The 14,948-nt window shown below is 36.5% G+C and overlaps 1 protein-coding gene across 1 annotated transcript; it reads right to left on the minus strand.

The window, feature by feature from the left end:
- Positions 1–4,608: 4,608 nt before the first annotated feature.
- On the minus strand, positions 4,609–14,557 carry LOC309407296 (coagulation factor XIII B chain-like; the record flags this gene model as incomplete). The annotated part of the gene is made up of 11 exons (XM_082002776.1): positions 4,609–4,991; positions 5,317–5,499; positions 5,970–6,173; positions 7,934–8,116; positions 8,800–8,892; positions 9,214–9,393; positions 10,848–11,024; positions 11,165–11,341; positions 11,821–12,006; positions 12,503–12,703; positions 14,476–14,557. 11 exons carry the CDS (start codon positions 14,555–14,557, stop codon positions 4,780–4,782), a joined length of 1,878 nt encoding a protein of 625 aa, XP_081858902.1. The 3' UTR covers positions 4,609–4,779.
- Between the last annotated feature and the right edge of the window lie 391 nt (positions 14,558–14,948).

The following is a 14,948-nucleotide window of genomic DNA, read 5'->3' on the forward strand; positions in this document are numbered from 1 at the left end:
GGGAGACCGGAGGTTCAGAGATTCCGGCGAAAATCTTTAAGTGGGCTCACATGCAGATAAAAGACAGTAGTGTGGGTCTACATGATTAAAGGGGCCACTAGCAGGTTATGCTGTCGATCTAATTCGTAGTGAAAACAATAGCTTCTCGGGACAGGGGAAGAGGAACTCCATACACAAACATCCAGCACTGTGTAGAAGATGGAGCCCGCTGTGTGTGGGGGCAGCCAGAAGCCAGCACTCAACACACCGACTGGTTGGAGTGATTGGCCCATTATCCTGGGAACATGGTGTCAATTTAACATGGACCAGAAGAGCGGGGCCTTTGATTTGTTGCTGTCAGAACAGTTAAAGCTTACAGTAGAAATTACTATCCTCCTGCTCTACCAAACCTGCTGCTCAGTAAAAGAAAATTTAAATTATATGCCACTGAGTGGTGCGGTACTGCTCTCATATACACTCTACCCAAAAATTCCCCAACAACTACCTTCCCTTTCTGATATCAGACACTTTACTGGAGGCCCGTGATACCTGACTGACTGTAAAATCCAGCTATTTCACGTCAGGACTTCAGAAAGTAAATCACCACTTATTAAAACATAGGAAATTGCTCTGAATTCTACTCATAACAAATGTTCCAGAGACTGGCTTTTCATCCCTTTCCCTTCATTTTCCCCAGTTCTGCTCTTTAGAGAAGGGTCTTTTTGCAGTTACCAAATATTCTTGCGCTTCATCCAGAGCTCCTCAAAGGCAACAGGTCTGGGCAACAGGCCCGGGCAACAGGCCCACCAGTTTCACTACATGAAATATTTTAAAGCCAATATAAGTTGTTGAAACTTCACTGGGACACAGGTTCACCTTGGTTAAGATATGCCAGTCCAAATTAGCACACGCAGCGCTCTAAACTTTGACTGTTACCAGAAGTGCCCTCATCTGGGAGTTTATATCCCAGCAAAAGTCAGTTCCCTCAATTATGAGCCATGGAGGCAAGAACTTAACTGGAAAACAGAAATTTCAATCTATAAATGAATCTGAATGCCTTTTTGGCTGATGTTTGCCAAAAACCACATAAATGCAAGGTTGTGATGCAAGAGGAAAGGCCTCTCTGTTGTGACACAGCAACAGTTTTAAACTAAAAGAGGGCAGATTCAGACTAGATAGAAGGAAGAAATTTTTTTTACAGTGACGGTGGACAGACACTGGAACAGGTTACCTGAAGTTGCGGATGCCCCATCCCATCCCAGAGAGTGTTCAAAGTCAGGTTGGAGGGGGCTTTGAGCAACCTGATCTAGTGAAAAATGTTCTTGCCCATGGCAGGGGGGGTGGACTAGATGATCTTTAAAGGTCCCCTCCAACCCACAGATTCTGTGATTCTATGATAACAAATAAAAGGCTGATCTTGAAAAAATTTGCACAAGCCAAACTTTGTGCAGAAGTGTTATATCATCTACTTACTCCCAAGCCAGCACTATCACTGTGAAATGACAGAGCCGAGATATATTGCCATTCTGATGTTATTGGAAGGCTCTGCTACACAAGGAAAGGCACCAAGAGAAACAGGAAATAATTATTTTTATCATGCCTCACACACCCAAAAGTAACCCATTCTTTTCTGAATGTTTCTTAAGAAGAGAAGGCTGGGAGGAGACCTTATTTCTGGTTTTGGCTTCCTAATGAAAGAGTACAGAGACGATGGAGCCATACTCTTCAGACATAAATCTGCATGAAAAGAATTTACAATTAGATATTAGGGAAAAAAATTCTCTATGAGTGTAGAACAGACATTGGAACAGCTACCCCAGAGAGGTTAGAAAATATTCTTGGAGATATTAAAAACCTCAGCCAGACAGGGTCCTGAGCAACCCGATCCTTATTCTGCAATTCTATGCTTAACTATGCAGAAAGTCAGCAAAAGTTCAGGACTGTTAAAGAGTCAAATTGAGGTCTTTGGTATGTTGATGGTTATTTTAAAAGTTATTCGAGCACCATGGTTTGGCAAGTCTCTCTGCTTCCAGACACATTTAGGAGGTCAGAAACACTCTTGGGCTGCATGTCACTAAGTCTCATTTGCACTATATATTCCACATACACTAAGCATAGCATTTTGACAGATGGACTTTCAGCATCCCACCTACACTAGGACAACAGTATGCCTGAGCTGTGTGCCCACAGTAGCTTCTCTGACACCACAGCAGTGTGTGTAGCTGACCTATGTCTTCCCACACCACCTAGCCACATTGGCATGAATATATTCTGGAAAAAGTAAGGTAGTGGAAAGGAGTCATTAACAAAGTTTCCTCACCTTCCAAAAAGCAACTTGATCACTTCCTGTGTCTTCATTAACTTCTGTAAGAATTCTGTGTTCAGTTGGTTTTGTAATGTTCATGTTGTCTTTCTTTTTCAACATTTCACACAGATATTTCTGAGCTTTTTCAGATTTTGAAACCCAAGTTGTAGTGCTCTCTCATTTCCTTTCACTTAATTCTGCTGTGCTAATTAACAGAAATAAAATGGCCCCAGATTTCAAATTGCAAGCAACAAGTCTGTTTTCAAATAATTCATGCAAAAGTAATTGAAAATGGGAAAAATGAAAGAAATCCACATTCTCTTTACCAAAGAAAATACCTGGGTGCTGTCCTGAACATGCTGCAAAAAATGAAGAACAAGAGTATTAAATACACTGGTACGGGCTGGTGTTGGGAAGCAACCAGGAAGATGTTGATGTCATCAGGCCTGCAACAGGCACCACCACAATGATGTGTGGATGCTCCATCTGTTTCTCCCTGATAGCCAGAGAATGTGCCCTCCCTCCCCATGGTTCTTCCATACCATGGAAACGGGTTTGATCTCTGTGGTATGGTCAAGACTAGATTTGGGGTTTTGGCCTGATATGAACTAAGGTGATCAAGTGCAGAGCTGCTTGACTGGTATCCCTGGAAAGTCTCAATTATATCATATACAGACATATTACCCTTTCTCTTGGTTATTGATTCTCTTTTCACCGTGCTTGTACTTCCCTTTCTCCACCCAAATAAACAACCTGCCTTGAATTACTTTTTCGCTATTCGTCCCAGTTTGGTGACATCTATTTGATTTTTCTGATACCTAGGGAAAGCTGACCTTGTGTGGTGTTACCGATATGGTCACGGATGTACTAGTTGCCTTGCAAGATTTTGCTTACAAATCTAGTCCATCATGTAAACACCCTTCATGTTCAAGAAAAAAAGAGTTTTTCTTCTATCTTTGATAGACACAGGAATGATTAAGATGTAATAATTCAGAGACTGAAATTAATTTCTAGGTATTTTGGCCTCAGCACAGATAGTTTCTGGATGCATAGCAAGACTAGATGGCAGCTATTAAGGTAGCAATGCTCAATAAACCAAAATTTACTCATTTAAAAAAAACTTATCACCAATCATTAACTGAGTTCTCACACTATTTCTTAACTGAGACTCACCAATCTACATTACAATTGTTGTTCATAACATGAACTAGAAATAAAAGCTATAGTGAACATTTAGTTCAGATCTACATCAAAACTTCCTTATATTAAATTGCTAAATCTCATTGTTATTTGTCCTCATTTTTAAATACCGCTTTACAAAGCAACAACTTTTTAATCTTTTGAAAATATTTTGGAATGTTATTGTAAATAACATGTAAATGCTATTTTTATCAACCTTTTTTCCCCAACTATAGTTGACTGGTTTTGATTAAATAAGCAGAATTTCTCTATTTCTTGAATGCTTTAATTTCTTTGTTGTTTTATTTAGTCATGCAACACTCTCAAAAGCCTTGGAAAACCATACAGAACAGCATACATGCAATGATATCATAGAAATACAGAGTTTAGAGGTAAAATACAGAAGACACCCTTACAGTGACTTTTTTACTAAAGCATACTAAAATGGATGCGAGGCAAACATTCTCTATATTCCTGAGTTTTCTTCATATCTTCAGTCACACAACATGTTCAAAGGCAGAGCCCCAACAGTACCAATCTTGGTGTCATAGAATCATACAAAGTGGACAGATATTTTAATAGTTTAAATGCTCTCAATTAGTAAAATAAAGATGCTTGTTTGATTTTTTTAAAAAAAGAATAATAAACTACTGAATAGAATTTGCATATTTTTAGGTTTAAAATGGTTTCATAGATCCATTAAGCACAACCTTTTTTTTTTTTTTTTTTTGAATACTTGCTTTTTTTCCTTGTCCCTCAAGCCTTGTCCTTTAGAGAGGCCTCTTACCTGTGAAAGAAGAGATGGGTGCTGTTAAGATGTACAAAGAAAAAACAGGCATCTCCTTTCACTCTGTAAAATTATGGCTTAACATCCATTTGAAGGGCACAAAACTATCAGTTTAGCCATATTCTGTAGTCTCAAAAGCACTTGTGGTATCAAAACCACCAATATCCTCAAAGGGCACTACTTGCTCAGCATCTTCTCGTTGTGGCGCTTTGCTCAAGTCCTCCAGATTGTGATGTATCCTCAAATTTATCACTGTAAGCCTTACAAAACTCCTTCATCCTAAATTTTCCACACGTATGTCAATATTGCATTCTTCTGCTGCATTCCCCTGCTGCATTCCCAGCCCTCATAGCACAAAGCACTTTCACTTCCCTCCTCCTTCAGCCCAGACCCAACAATGCCACTGAACGCTCATTTTTCAAAGCTGACTGTAGTGATCTTGAAAATATGAGGCCATCTTAATTCAGCTGTTAATACTAGATAAAGAACATGCACGTACCTTTCCTATAGGCTTTCCTGAAGTCCATATTTATTTTCCTCTTTCAACACATCTTGGATACATCAACTGTCCCCTCTTACACTGCACTTGAAATAAAGTTGTACCAGATTCCGCTCCAAAATGGTTCTGTTTACAGTAAAATCCAACATAATCCCCATGGTAAAAGTAAACTTGATTCTCATAGAATCCTTGCAGCAACACGTTATTTTTTTCCATTTCATTTTTTGACAAAGTACATGGCTCTAAAGAGGAGAGACATAATCAGTGTTAATAAATCGATTATTTTTGAAATCATATTGTTTTGACTAGCCTACACTAAAACTGTAGATTATTTCCCATACCCTTAATATATTATACGTGAAATCAGTGTAGTTTTGGATACTGCAGGCATTTCACATTTAAGAAAACAAAAAGCCAGACAAGCTTACACTTGCTTCCATTAAAACTTGCATCTCTAGCTGAAAAAACTTGAGATCTTAAATTTCTAGTTGTCAATATTCAATTTATAAATTCTAAGTATCTGAATTATAGAGAGAAATAAGTGCGTATTTATCTTATCACACCTACCTATACAAACTGGTGGTGAAGTCCACTGTCCTTCAGTACAGTAGATTCTCTCAGATCCTTGCAAAAAATGATAGTCAGAGCAACTATACTGAACTGAAGAACCACTGTCATACTGGGTCAGGGGTGGGAGAGTAAAAGCTCCATTTGCAATAGGAGGTGGAGAGTCACATTTTCCTGTAGGAGCTGGAATAATGTTAAAAACATTTGAGAAACATTTCGCTTAAGAAACTAACAAATCGGCAGCTTTAAATACCTGTCAGCACTAGATATCTATCAACTCTCAGATAGTGTATTTTCTTACTATTTCATTATGTCTCAGATCAGAATGCAATCTCCTGCTTAATTCTAACAGTAAGAAATCCTTTGTGTGCATTTAACTGTTTACAGCTGTCTTTCTACAGAGCTTTGAGTTCCCTGGGCTTGGAGGACATCTCCTCCCTCATTTCTACAGCCCTTCCCATCAAAGGAAGGTGTATTGGTTTTCCATGCTTGGATTTATTTAACAATATAGCTGTCTTGTGCAAGGATATATGTGTATATCTGCATTATACATAATAGAAGTTTAGGATTTGGCCTGCACTGCCAAAGAAAATTGTTTCTAAATAGGTCTGAGATTGATTAATTAAAAAGGCAATTAAAAAGTATTCTTTTACCTTGCATAATGCATTTTGGATATTTCAGCCTGCCACGATGACACTGTGTCCTCCCAGGAGATAGAATGGTAGTCTGGAGAAAACTGTACCCCTGTTTACATTCAAACTCTATAAGATCACCATGTAGGAAAATTAATTCTTGCTGTCTCCATTTCAACTCTATGTTGTTGCTGTTCATATCAGTTACGTCAAGAATGCACGGTTCTAGGAAATAAGAACATGATTCAATAAAAAGCAACTTTAAGTGATTTCTTAGGTCGCTTTCGTAGGAGTCAAGAAAAAGTTCTAAATAGTTCTAAAATGTTTTCGAATCTTGCAAGAAAAAGAACTATAGATGCATTAAAAAAAGAATGCAAATGTAAAGAAATAGGCTGAAGTAACAGAAATAATACGCAAAAAAAGCCTAAACTGGGAACAGTAAATCACAGAAATCACAATTGTGACAAAATCTGGCTTCTACAAGTATTTGTAAACATAGGGCAGCTGGGTTTACCATTAAAGAAAAGAACTTTACTGTAACTTGAAAGGACTCTTTATAATGAAAATAGTCATCCATCAAAATTAACCTGTCAGATTTTGCTAGCCCTTCGAGGACAGTAGTAGTTAATACACAATAAATTTAAACCGTTAACCTAAGGAAGTGTTTTGACAGGTCTCTCTCTTTGCTTTTTCTTTTTTTATCTTTGTTTATCACTGTTAAAAGATTTAGATGTCTTCCAAAAACCTTTGGAAATTTTGTGTTCTTCTTTGGGCTTTTTCAGGTTATTCAAAGTCAATATTGTTTTGGTTGCTTTCTAACAGGTTTCTTAAAATTTAGCGCCAGGATCACATCAGGTAGCCTAGCCTTCCATTAGACAGTTAACCTTATTAACTTTTGAAACCACTGTTCAACCTCAATAAAGCCTGACAGAGGGACAGTTATAAAAAGAAATTTCTCCAAGTTCCACCAGAATCATTGCCTGATAGAGGCCCTTATTAATGCTTTGCTGAGGGAAAGGGAAGGATAAATCAGTTACTATGCATTTTGATGACAGTACCACAACACCACGCTGGCATGGATATTTTCCCCAAACTACAGTATGTGCTCTTTCTGGTCTGATTAGGTGAGGATTGAAAAGTAATCCCAGAAAACATGGCAAGGATGATGTGGTTATTTGGATGCTGAAGAGATAAATAACGCTCGTAGGAAATGAGTTTTCATTATTTCACAGGGTTTGTTAAATTTGAGTATTCAGATCCAAGAATGCTGATCTGGACCTTTCAATCCAGACAAGGTACATTTTATTCATTTAGAAGTAAGTAATTAAAACTGAACTGGTTATTTATTTGCATTTTCACAGTAAATTACAAACTTAAAGTGAGTCAATTTAACAAAGGATAATAGCAAAGTAGAATTATTTCATTACAGGAAGGAAGGAAAGGTAAAGAAACAACTCTTGTAGATTGTTTTAAACAGCATACATAAGAGCAACGCAGAAAAATCAGAAAGTCCAGAATGAAATGACAGATACAAAGACACATAATGAAAAAAAAAAAAAGGCTGAAGGTTTAAAAATGAAAGTCCATTGTATTCCTTGTGAATCATATCTAAAAGCCCACTTTGGCAATGGCTGCAGTCATTCTTTCTAAACACCTATTGAAGGACAGGAATTCACTAAACGGAGAATATAGGAGAAAGAAACTAGAGATACAGGGATAGTTATTTTCTAGACTAGCTCACTCAGGAAAACAGAGGAATATGTTTAATTGGGTATTTGGAAGAAGGTATTTGTCCTCCTGCCAAAGGACACCCAGCAGGAGTGGCCTAGGTATATTTGATTTTGGTTCATCCTCATATTTCTGGAATCTTTATTAATTCAAATGAAAGAGAAAAGGTGGTCATGAAAGGATTATCTAGAGGCTCTTCCCAGTTTTACCTTTCTATATTACATATGACAAAGTTTTCTTTTTGTTACAAGACTTACCTAAGCAAGTTGGTGGTTCTGTCCAGTTTCCTTGTTCGCAGTAAACAGTACTAGGTCCATCCAAAAAATGGTAATTCTGACAACCATATTCTACTGAGGAACCATTTTTGTAACTTGTCAATAATGGACCGAGAACAACACCATTTTTAATCACAGGTGGAGAGGTACAGTTTTGCTGCATTTCTAATACGAGGTCTAGAGATAGGTAATTAGATCTTTAAAACAATGTTAACACTGGTGAAAGTATCAGACTAGCAACAGATTGAACAAAAAATTTATACAACTAAAATGGAAACCAATATAATTTCTTTTTCAAATGTCACTTTCGGAAACTCTACACTTGCCTTACTGAATTGCAGACAGGCATTCTATTTCCCTCTACACTCTTCATCTATGTCTGTTCTTGATTCTTGCTGGTTTACACTCAATATAGATTAGTTCTTTTTTTGTGATGAGACTGTCTTTATTTGCTGCTTGAAATGTTTAGCCCATGTGCAGTTCAAAATAAACAAAAGAAACTTCACTGGAACTATGAATCAAAGGATCAGCAAAATACTCATGAATTTGCATGTTCAGACAACATTAACAGAAAGGGTACAAGATGACTGAAGGTAAATGCTAACGTACAAAATAAAATTACAAATACAGAACAGGCTTATAGACTTAGTTTATAATGACTAGAAACAAGCAACAATGGCCTTTCATTCATTCAGACCGCTACATTGATATCTGTAGCACATGCAAGCGCTTTCAACAGTAAGGAACTGTAAAACAGCAAAAGAGCAGTAAGAGTAGTCACAAAATGCCTCTAATAGCATTGGAGAGTATTGAAGGCCCTTTTAAATAGAAAAGCAATGTTCACCTACTCGTATCTTCACTGTGATATGTTTTGCTTGTCCTTACTGCTGCATCTGCCCCGAGTGATGGTGGTGCCTCAGATTCCCATTTATCCATAGCTCCTATAACCATAGCAGAAACTTAGAACCAGTTTTCTCAGAAATAATTCATTTTCAAATACAAAACAGACAGACACTGATGCATTGTAAAATGTAATAAAATCAAATATTCCAGGGGACAACTACACAAAACAGATGTCAGTTGAATTCACCTAGTTCATTCCTTTCTCTTTAAATCTGTAAACTATGAATTGCCTGCAAATTATGCAGTGCTTTACCTCTCAAGCATTTTAACAGAGGACAGTTTTGTAGATATGGAAACTGAGGCTTTCTAGAAAATTAAAGCATTTCTGTTCAGTTGTCTGTCTTCACAAAAGTACTAACCAACACAAATAGGGGGTGATGTCCATTTTCCTTTTTCACACTGGATTTCTCGAGATCCTCTCATTTCAAAGGTACTTTGACATTGTATACGAACTTTGTCTCCATTATGGTATGTTCTTCTAACTGTGATGATATGGGCATTAGGAGGAAGCGGTGGTGAAGGACATTTATTTTTTACATCTGAAAATACAAAATACATATTGTTTTCTCACTAATCAAAACCATGTACACAATTGATTTTACTATGCAGAATGCAAGCCTATCACTCAAAAGACATTTTTGGTTCATCCAGAGTAATTGCTTACTCCCATTTTCTTAACAAAATTGTAAACCAGAACAGAAAAGTGATTTTACATTCAACAAATATAAAATAGAGGTATTATGCTATTGCACTGCTATAAACAAATTTGTAATTTCTCCACATACATTTAAAACGTTCTTTAAAGGATTTCAGGAAATAGAGATTTTCCATACCATCCATTGATGTAATATTTAAAGCAGCTTATGTATTAATTCTAATGCTACAGAAGCAGCAGTAATCATAGCACATTATCTATCGTCAAATTAAGTTTGCAATTACTGTATCCTCAAAACTAGATTTAGGTCTTTTTTTCATTCTCCTGAGCACTTACTCAAGAAAAAATCCTGCTGTGTTATCAGAATAAATACAGGGCTGGGGTCCTAACACATGCCATTTAATTGAGAGATTCTAGTTCATTTTAAATGCTACTATGTCTTCTAGGAAAGGAAGATGAATTTAATCTTTGTACTCAATCATACAGTCTTTTACAAGATTAGCTATAAAGGAATTGCGAAACACTTTTACCGCAAACTGTGCTTAACACATCTATATTTTTAAAATGTTAAATACAGAAGTAATCCTCATAAAGGGGACAATATCCAGATAAGACAATGACACACAACTATCAAAGTATGTTAACAATACTATAAATGGTCAGCTAGCCTAAAAGTTGATTTGTACTGTTTTCTGCTGTATACTAAATCTCATCTGGTTCACTAGACCTTTCAATCTTTGGAAAGTTTCTTTTCTGAGAATCTTGGTTATCCCCCAATGATTGGGGAAGTGATAGTAATTGCTAAAGGTGTGTTTCTGTCCTCAGGATTACCTTTCTAGTTAATTCTGTTGAAAACATGTACGGTTCGGTGAGGCTGTAAAACTCTGAAAAGTACCACAATCTCCAAGCTCAGGAGGAACTTGTTACAAATTTTATTTTTAATGCCTCTCAAGAGGCCTGTCCCCACCTTGCAAGGCAGGATTAAATATGCTTGATTAAACCTTCATGTAATCTGAACATGGTTTAACTTGAGCTTCCGGGGCTGAACAACTTCCCTATGATTGTTGACTCCTGCTTCTCCACGACACAACGTACAGAGAAACAACAGCAAGAGACAGTATTTGCTCTATTGTTAGAGTCCACTGAAAACTTATTCCAATTATCGTTGCCTCCGTCCCTGCTACCTTGGCTCCATGCGCTTCAGTTAACACTTGATTTCTATTTAGGCTGTGAACTGGTATAACAAGCATATTTTTATTTTGTGTTCATAAAGAATTTCATGAAAGGTGCTAGTCTTTCACTAAGAATTTGACATAGTAAAACTATAAAAATAAGTACCTTCACACACTGGAGGGTCTGGGTGCCATCCAAAATAATAACATTGAATTAGGTCAAATTCACTGACAGAATAATGTTCCTCACAGAAAAAGTGAACTACATCTCCCTCTTCATAGATTTTCTTCACTGGATAGAAACCTCCATGTGCTATTGCACTCAAAGAGGAGCAAGTTATTTCTAGGAAGAAACCAAACAGCAGTAAAAACCAGTTGAGGAAGGCTCCCCCGCCCCTTCTTAACAAGCCTTTTTGCAAATTTTTGTTCGTTTGTAGAATAAATCACATTTCAAACAGAATTATTTTCCAGGCCATTACATACTAGTGCAGTTTGGAGTAAGGGACCACCCATGTGTTAGACACACTGCTGCTTCTGTAGTGTTTCCTCCTGCAGTATGATATCCGTCATCACATTTGTATAGCAGTGTTTCATTCAGTCGAAGCTCTTGTTGGGCTGTGAAGTAGCTGCCATGATGTAAATTGGGTACGTGACATGACTCTTAAATAAACAAAGCATATATGCATTATTATTTGCTCTTTTAGATTAATAACAATTCAAGTTATTAATCTAAAATTTTCATTAGGTAGACCTTAAAAGTGGTGATATACAAGGCAAAATCTTGGCAAATAATGAATAATTAAAAATGCAGTAGCTTACACAAGTTTTTCACTTGTCATTTGGGAAGAAAGTTTGGATGGCAATGGGTTTATTTGAAACAATTTCATCTATACTTTTATATTTTCTTATACATCATCTACACTTATACATTTTCATCTATATTTTACCTAAACAAATTCACAAAACTAGCAGCATGTGAAATCTGACAACTTCTTCCCATGAGGTACAGCTGAGAACCTACTTTAGGAGTACTCAAACGATAACTTGACATCGGCAGTTTGGCCCTACAAGGTACAGCAAGGACAGTAGAATTACATACATAAGACAGATGATAAAGGAGAAAAAAAGCAGAATCCTACCAAATTTTTTAGTACAGCTTGGCTGGGAAGACCATCCTTCTGGCTGACATTGTACTGTATCTTCAGTACCGCCGCTTGGAGTGTGGTAGCCTGGGTTACATTTGTACTGCAGTTTCTCATGTACTTTGAAGTACATTTCTGTACCATAAAAAGTGCCATTTTCCAAAAGAGGCTTGTTACATTTTTCTAAATGAACGGAGGCAGCTTGGTTAGAAAGAATTAATGGAATATTTCTGGTCTCTGATAAGCAGAAGGAGGGGTTTTTGGCTATCTTGATCTAATTTTTTTTTCTTGACCTGTTGAAGAAACTCTACCAAAATCATCAAACAATACATCAAACCAATGGTAATAACATGGAACACAACAACCAAGGGATCTAGAGGATTCGTATCTAAGGCGAAATTATCTATTAGTTTTCCCAAAACAAGGAAACTGGGCAATTTTCTTGGTGTTCCTATAAAAACATATATGGTAAAAGTCTTTAAAATATGTATTATTGTAAAAATATTCCATATATAAATATATGTAGTTTGGATACAAAAAGGATTGATTTCACCTTGTTGTCTTAACTTACACATTTTCACCCTCCTGCTATGCAGCTTCTGTTCCTGTATGTTCCAGGAAATCCAGCTAGAAAAGTTGCCTGCTAGAAGCAATGATGAGATTAATAACGCTAACTCACTGTAGCATTGTGGCACTGGAGACCATCCTTTTGCTGTACAAGTTATTCTTCCATCTTGAGTCCCAGTTTCAGTTGTATAACCCACCATACAAGAATAGGAAAGTTTTTTTTCCTTACGCATAGGGAAATAGTAACTTCTGAAATTATAATAGTACTGGGCAATCTTTCCATTTTCTATATGTGGCAAATCACAAGGTTTATCTGCAAAAAGATAAATATATTTCTCACTAAAAGTCTCAGCCCAGACATGAACTTTTTTGCATTAGTTTGTTTAATATCCGTTGGATTGATTCAGGCCTTCAAACAAGGTGAATGAAATTCTGAATACTTACAAGCAGGAAGGATCTTGTAAGGCTCAGTGAAATTAAGATATATTACAATTATATCAGCTTTTGTTCTTTAGGTTCACAGGAATAGCAGCTGTAGAATAAAACTTCCTAATGTGAACTGGGCAAAAGTGATGCAGGACACAATTATCTGACTCTTTATTTAGCCTAGAAGATGTAAGCATGAGCACCGTTTGCTGCATAAACATACTAATGCCTGCTCTAAAATCCAGTGGCAACAATGTCAAGATGAGCTATACCATAGCTCCTCAACTCAGCAGATGTTATCAGAACAGTATGACAAACTGACGGGAGGCAATATATATTTAAACTTGCTGAAGAAAGGAAATTTAAGAACAGAGTCAATGTAAAAGAAAGATGAGATGGAGGTTAAGGAAAGAACAAGAACTACTGCAATTAAAAAAAACCAAACCCACACAAACCAGTAGTAGGAGGAAACATTTAAAAGGAATTGTGCCAAATATGACATTAAGTTAGTAAAAAAAAAAAAAAAAAAACCCAAACAAAAACCAACCAAAAAGCAATACTTGGATTTCTTACAAAATCATCCATTGGGTCTCAAAAATCCTCTCCATGGAATTACAAGGCAACCTAACTTGAAGAATCAAGTTTTAAAAACTGAATCACCACCTATGAATCTCATTATAACTGGGCAGAATTTTCTCACAAGTTGTCACTGCTGCATTCACCCTATGCATAGCAGAACCAAAATAACAAACTACTGCTCCTTCACTCAGTAACACCACTAGAATTTACCGCATTTACTAGAGTTTTCTGGAAATGTAGTATTTTTTACCAAATAGAAAGTGCCAAGATAATTTTTTTAATAATTCCCTTCCTCACACAGCCACCGTATCACATCTAAATAAGTAAAAAACAAACAAACCTGAAGGTAATCACGACTTAAGTAATTAAAAGACAAAAAGGATTGCTACCTACATACCTTTTGTTTGACTTTCCAAAGGGTATCAGTGTAATTTCAACAGCTTTTCATAAGGACAAAACTCTAGTGAAGACAGAGGTAGTTGCAACAAATATGCTGGAGTTAAATATACATTAGCAGATACAAAATGAAATGCAAAAAGAGGGACGCGCTTTCAATTAATGGAGGTGTACCCTCATACACAGTCCACAGCTTTGTGAACTTGCAGTTCAAGGGGTATGTAAACTACATAAACCCAGGAATTTCAAGCAAAGGTGAAAATAGGGATAGGAAATGCAGAACCACCCCAGACTAGCTTATGCAGGTCCCGTTTGACTTCCACTCTTTTGCTTTGTGGTAAAGCCAAAACACTTCAATAACCAAGACACTTCAATATATAAAATGTTTTAATAGTACAAAATTCAATTTGTGTAAGTGCCTCAAAATCACTCAAATACACTTCAAAAGAAACTTTTTCTGAATAAAAGTCAATATTACAGCTTTGAAGCTTAGATAAAAACCTGTAGCCCTGAGCTACAGCGACAAGTGAATCATGATCATCAGCCATCTCACAATAAAATTATATATAAAAAAGCAGTGTTTACTCTTGGTAAAGATACAAAAAAATATTTCACTCAAGTTAGCTAGACTGCATGTTCTAGATTCTATGTACATTTATTAACAATAGAATTCAGTGTATTTACCTTCTGCAAAGAGTTTGCCTGAATACATCATAACTAGGAAGAAAAAACAGCTCTTAAATCTCATCTTCATTACTGTCTCCATCAACAGTTTCTACCACCTGTGAAAACTCCCTCAGTATTACTTTTGTAAATAATTAACTGGATTTTCAAAGGTATTCACAAATGCCTTAGTGTCCATGGTATTTTGTAACAAGTTATTTCACTGAAAACGCTACTTTCATTTATTTTAGTTCTCTAAATACCCTGGACTTGCAAAATTCTACTTCCTTTTGGCATACTTTACATCAGTAAAGAGGACAGAATTTATCGTTTTACAGTGAAACCAGGCAAGAAGCTTGTGGAACAATTTAAACTAATTTAACACTGTTCCCCCTCAGAACCTCCTGAGCTCCAAGTTTAAAGGGCAGGCTGTTATCAGTTATTTACCTTGGCTGAAATAAGAGGAAATACAAAATTCCCCCCTCCTCGAGCCT

The sequence above is a fragment of the Phaethon aethereus genome, assembly GCF_964289735.1.
Source record: "Phaethon aethereus genome assembly, chromosome: 8".
Classification (NCBI taxonomy): Eukaryota; Metazoa; Chordata; class Aves; order Phaethontiformes; family Phaethontidae; genus Phaethon; species Phaethon aethereus.